Genomic DNA, 6,022 nt, shown 5'->3' with positions numbered 1-6,022 from the left:
GACTTTAAATGCAGACCTTGAGCCAAATCAACAAACACCAATGACTTGTACATACACTGTGGACAAAAGTATTTGCATACCCCCTTTAGAACAGAAGGCACTTCCAAAACTGTGGCAACAAAGATTGGAAACATAATTCATGTATTTAAAAATTGTATGTCCATCTCTGTTGCAACAGTTTTGGAAGTGTCTAAAATGACTGTACACAAATCATCTGTGTTTGGTGATGAGTTTTCGCCTCAAAGTCTGCATTTAAAGTCACACCAGAGGAGTTCAGCTGGGATCAGGACTTGGCTTTCTGTAGACCAGTCAAGTTCTTCCACACAGACTCAATCAGTCGTTTCTTTTTGAACCTTGCTTTATACACAGAGGCACTGTCATGTTAGAAGAGAAAAGGGTCCTGTCCAAACTGTTGCTATAAAATTAGAAGCACACAATTCCCTAGAATATCATTATATGCTTAAACATTAAGATTTGTACTCGTGTAAATTACTAAAGTAGTCAAACCTGTTCATTAGAAGGGGGTGTCCCTTACTTTTGGCAATATAGTGTAGATAGATAGATAATGACTGATATGCAAATACTATCTTTTTCGTTTCTTAAGCTTTGCAATTTTAAGTTTTTGTACCCTTCTCATCCTTCTCAGATGATACGTTTAGTCATTTGATTGATTGATTATGTTGTTACACTTGTAATGACACATGCTTTGGGAGAGCTTTGCTATGCAGGTATCCTCTGCTAAACCACATAGAGGCAAATGTCCTGCTATCAAAGCTGCTATAAAAATAAAAATTATATAATAAAATGTGTATTTATTAAAATTATAAATAACTAAATATCAGACACTATACTATATTTACAGTACAAAAAAAAAAGCAACTGAAATAAACAAGAAGCCCAAACTTCAAAGTACACAAAATGTGGGAAAATATGTTTTTATGTATGCCCCTGCACTAACATACTTATGGAATTTTTATTAGGTTAAACCATTACTTTATATGTTAAAAGATTAACTATTCAACAAAGAGCCGTATAAAGGTTATGAATAATAAAAAGAGCTCAGTCTTTTATTTTGAAACGCATGGGCGTGTGCTCTAATAAACCCGGAAGTCCCACGGGCTCTTTCATCTCGGCGTTTGTAAAGCAGTGAGACAGACTCACTCCTGTCATTTCTGAGGCTTTTCTTGCTGTGTTTGTGCATTTGGATTTAAAATGCCTCTTAAATTTGAGCTATGTCCCGGTCGCATGATCGGAGGAAACAACCCGTGTTTCATTATTGCAGAAATCGGACAGAATCATCAGGGAGACATTGAAATCGCCAAGAAAATGATCAAGATGGCAAAGGTACGAGTTTATTTGTATTAATCAACATCGTTACTGTACATTTATTATCGACAGCGAGCTTGCAAGTTAAAAAAAATGTTTTGGGGACAGTTTAATTACTGATTGCAATAGTTAATGCATGTTTTTTTACACGTCAGTGGCCCAGGTGTCAGGTTACTACTTAATATGATATTAGACACAACATACTTGTAAATGTTCATTCAGAACTGCTTCTCAAATCACTTCATTACACTCTGGAAGTTTGCCGTAGAGTATCTTCAAAGTTTTTGGACTATAAACCTACTTAAGATGTTTAATAAGACTAGTTTTTACACATTATTAATAGATACAGGTGCTAGTTCTTGTTCAGATTTGGGGAGTATATGCATTCAATTTACAATGGAAGTATCAATAAAAAATATATAAATTAAAGCTATAGTTATAATAATATACCATATCAGTATATCATAAGAGTATATACAGTATAAGATCTAAGACTATTTTGTAAGACTATTTACACATTTTTCTGTTGTCAGGTCTCGTTATTTTACATGGTTTCTGATATGATTTATTGTATATAACTATTCCTCCTCTATACTAGGACCGCGGGGCAGACTGTGCGAAGTTTCAGAAGAGCGAGCTGGAGTTTAAGTTCAATAAGAAAGCTCTGGAGCGGCCGTACACCTCCAAACAGTCCTGGGGAAAAACATACGGAGAGCACAAGCGCCATCTAGAGTTCAGTCATGAGCAGTACAGAGAGCTGCAGCAGTATGCTAAAGAAGTGGGCATCTTCTTCACTGCGTCCGGAATGGATGAGGTGAGCCCTTTCCAGCCGCAGAACGCATGCGCGGACTATTAGACTAGCATCTGTAGTTTATTTATTTTGGCTTCAGGCTTACCGATAGCAAGGACAGATAACAGAAGCCTGCTGATTACATCAAATACCAAAAGTCATGTGTGTTAGATTGCTCATTAGTCATCTTGAATATTGCAGCTGGCTCTTACAAAAGTCCTGTAGCAGTACCGTGGTACAGTGATGCTTTACGTTGATGTGCTCTTATATTATAACCAAGAATGTCATGTATTTTAATTGTAGTTTTTTTTTTTGTCTGCTTGTGTCTTTAAGATGGCTGTAGAATTCCTGGATGAGCTCAATGTGCCTTTTTTCAAAGTTGGATCTGGAGACACCAACAACTTCCCCTACCTCAAAAAAACTGCCCAAAAAGGTCCCATTTAAAATTTATTATTATTAATATTATTATTTTTACTGATATTATCGCAAACCATCAATAAGTATAAATAAAGTTTGATTTTCGATCATTTAAAAGATAAATGAAATTAATGTTTTATGCCTTCATTTGAAATCCAGATACACAACACAAAGGACAGATAAAACATTTCATAAGGCTATTTTAAGAATAAATTTGAATAAACTAAGTAGTTTTTATGCATTCAAATAATTAGATATACTACAACACAGAATTTAATAACAATAAAACATATGGTGAAAGAAAATAAAACACCCACTTAGGAAAGTGGATAAAGATTTTCACAAGTCTTTAACAACCTAGAATAAATGAATAGAAATGAGGATTCTCTCTGAGCAATGCGTTTTAAAACGAACACGCACTAGTGTAAACAGACAACTATTTGACATTTATTAAAATTATTTTCACTGATTTATTGTGTTGGATATATTTTGTTCCTTTGTGCAGTGGCTCAGGAGTCTTTAAGTCTGTATAAATGTCAACAAGCTGAAAAAAATAAAACTAAAGTTTTTTGAGAATGTAATCTTGTTAAAACTGATTTCATAAAATTGGTATCGAAAAAAGTATCTTTCAGGAACCGGTATCGAACTCAAGGTATCGATATAGAAAATTTTTGAACGATACCCAGCCCTATCAATAAGATATTGTAGCATTTTAAAAAAATGCTAAATATCTTAAAGATGCTTACTAATGTTCTTGCTAAATCCTCCCAGGATTTATTTTGAAACCACATATAAATAAAAATATTAAATATATTCTCTCTCACACACACTGTTCAAAAGTTTGGAAAAAATTAATTAATATGTTTGCTCCGCACATTCAAAAGTGACATTTAGAATGTTAAAGAGTTTTATTTCAAATAAATACTGTTCATTTAAATTTTTTATTAGTCAACGAATCCTAAAAAAATGTATCCAGGTTTTCAAAAATTAAGCAGCATGATATAAAATATATTAACAGTTTTACATTTTATATTAAAATAATATTTCAGAGTATTTTTGTTTTACTATATTTATTTGCTACATCAAATATATACATCCATGATAAGCATAGGTTATAAATATTATTAATTAAAATATATAATACACTCTTAAAACTAATTTTGAAACAAATTTAAATTCTAATGCTTGTCTGTGTGTGTTTAGGACGTCCCATGGTAGTATCCAGCGGAATGCAGTCCATGGAAACCATGCGCCGTGTTTATGAAACTGTGAAGGAACACAACCAGAACTTCTGCATCCTGCAGTGCACAAGTGCATATCCACTGGAACCTGAGGATGTCAACCTGCGGGTTATCGCGGTAAAGAATCCAGCTTTAAACACTCAAAAATTCATTTTATTTATTTCAAGTACAGCACATGTATCAAAATCTGAATCACCATGGTCAGCACTTTTAAATTGTTTTACATAACTATATGATTAGCTAAATAATCATATCCCCCACAGGAATATCAAAAAGAATTTCCAGACATTCCCATTGGTTACTCAGGCCATGAAAGTGGGATCAGCATCACAGTCGGGGCAGTTGCACTGGGAGCCAAGGTCGTGGAGCGTCATGTGACCTTGGACAAGAACTGGAAAGGCAGCGATCATGCAGCATCTCTGGAGCCCGAAGAGCTGGCTGAGCTGGTGCGATCGATCCGCACTGTGGAGAGAGCTTTGGGCACTGGGGTGAAACGCATGCTGCCCTGCGAGGTGCCATGCCATGATAAGGTACAATAAAAACCAGTGCAAATGCGTTCCTTTTCATTTTGTTATGTTCACATGTCATGACATACGTGGTGTTAAGAGGCACGCATCGCTATTACTATTGCTCATACTTAGGGTTAGGGGTTATTTTTCAAACGTACTTACTCTAAAAATGTTGCTACATCAGTGTTATTTTAATATTATTTATATTCCATTATAGTATTTAGCAATATTTTGAATATATTTTTAAATTAAATTAATTACAGAAGTTTTTATTAATTTAATTAAATGTATATATTTTTTTTACTTATTTTATTTACTTTTTAAATATATTTTCAGTTTTCATTTTAGTAATTTTGTGTGCTTTTGTCATTTTTAATAAATATTTCTATCTAGCTTTATTAATAAAATTTTCAGTTTAAGATTTTCATTACATAGCTTAATGTCAGTTAAGTTGTACTGTTGTAGCACTTTCTGTCTACGTCAACTCCATCTGTTTTACAGCTCCATTCTCTTTCCATCTTATGTTGCATTCCTGTCCTTGCCCTGTTTCCTTCCAAAACATCCTGTCTTAACTTTTTCTTGCTTTCTTTTTTTTTAACCATCATCTTTATCCATTGGCTACCCAGTATCACTACTGCTTAACTATGTTTCTTTTCTCTTTTATGTTGGTGGGATGTTTGTTTTGAACAGCACAACCACATTGTCATCAAGTAATCTGCTCTGTCAAAACATTCCTATAATTCCTTCTACATCTTTCACTCCTCTCTAGCTCGGGAAATCTGTGGTGGCCAAGACAGCCATCCCGAAAGGTACAGAACTGACCCTTGACATGCTAACTGTGAAAGTAGCAGAACCTAAGGGTATAGCCCCAGAAGACATCTTTCAGCTGGTGGGGAAGAAAGTGACAATAGACATCGAAGAGGATGAGAGCGTCACTGAGGATGCAGTCGACACCTACGGCAAAAAAGCCAAAGCTTGAGGAAAACCGTCTCCACAGCCTGTCATTTCGTCATCAGACTGGAAAGAAATTGAGATATTTTAGCCAAAATTAAATGCATTATTCTAGAACCACAGTTGAAATGGCATTGCTTTGTCTGACAAATTCAACAAATGCTGTTAATTCTGTTTATATGGGTTATCATTTGCCAAATACTGTTGAATAAATAATGGAGCTAAAAACCATGGAAGTCTGTCTTATTTTGAAGGTGAATTAATGGTATCAAAAATGCATAGGGCTTGATTACCATCTATAGAAATGACCAATTTAATTGGGTATTTGCCATGGTAATACAACGAATGTTGTTTGTTTTGAGTGAATGAGTGATTGATTTGATTTTTTTTTTGGTGTATATACTGTGTCTGTCTTTTTAAATACCATGGTACATGAATGCAGGAAATGACCATTACATGTTGTTTATTTATTTAATGCGATAGAATCAGGCGTTTTCCTTTGCTGCTACAATGACACACACATTTTGCTTTCAACTGACCTTCAAAGTCCAGCATGATTCTTTCTATGAAGGGCACAACGCAGTCAATGTTTCATGACAAACCCTGTTTATATTCATTATAGATTGATACGTATGCAATCCCATATTGCTGCAACGCTGATGATCACGGGACTTGCACAGCTACGGTTTAGTCATTTTATTGGTCGGCGACTCAACTTCTCGCCATTTGTATGGACAATGGAACTGCTCATCAAAAATACAGAACGCTGATTGGTTGAGCGGCTGTTT

General features: G+C 34.7%; 1 protein-coding gene across 1 annotated transcript; it reads left to right on the top strand.

Moving 5' to 3' along the window:
• Window positions 1-1,114: 1,114 nt before the first annotated feature.
• LOC306873799 (N-acetylneuraminate-9-phosphate synthase-like) lies at window positions 1,115-5,467 on the top strand. Its single transcript, XM_079423285.1, has 6 exons — window positions 1,115-1,344; window positions 1,925-2,140; window positions 2,450-2,549; window positions 3,737-3,891; window positions 4,038-4,304; window positions 5,053-5,467. Exons 1-6 carry the CDS (start codon window positions 1,213-1,215, stop codon window positions 5,260-5,262), a joined length of 1,080 nt encoding a protein of 359 aa, XP_079279411.1. The 5' UTR covers window positions 1,115-1,212; the 3' UTR covers window positions 5,263-5,467.
• Window positions 5,468-6,022: the final 555 nt, after the last annotated feature.

This window comes from Barbus barbus (genome assembly GCF_936440315.1).
Source record: "Barbus barbus genome assembly, chromosome: 8".
NCBI lineage: Eukaryota > Metazoa > Chordata > Actinopteri > Cypriniformes > Cyprinidae > Barbus > Barbus barbus.
The sequence above is the reverse complement of the archived record's forward strand: the minus strand, read 5'-3'. Positions and strand labels throughout refer to the sequence as shown.

Excerpts from the sequence above, each read along its gene's own strand:
- LOC306873799 (XM_079423285.1), top strand. The coding sequence starts at position 1,213 with ATGCCTCTTAAATTTGAGCTATGTCCCGGTCGCATGATCGGAGGAAAC. Across the intron at positions 2,141-2,449 it reads CTGCGTCCGGAATGGATGAG|ATGGCTGTAGAATTCCTGGA; the intron begins GTGAGCCCTTTC and ends TGTGTCTTTAAG. Across the intron at positions 2,550-3,736 it reads CAAAAAAACTGCCCAAAAAG|GACGTCCCATGGTAGTATCC; the intron begins GTCCCATTTAAA and ends GTGTGTGTTTAG.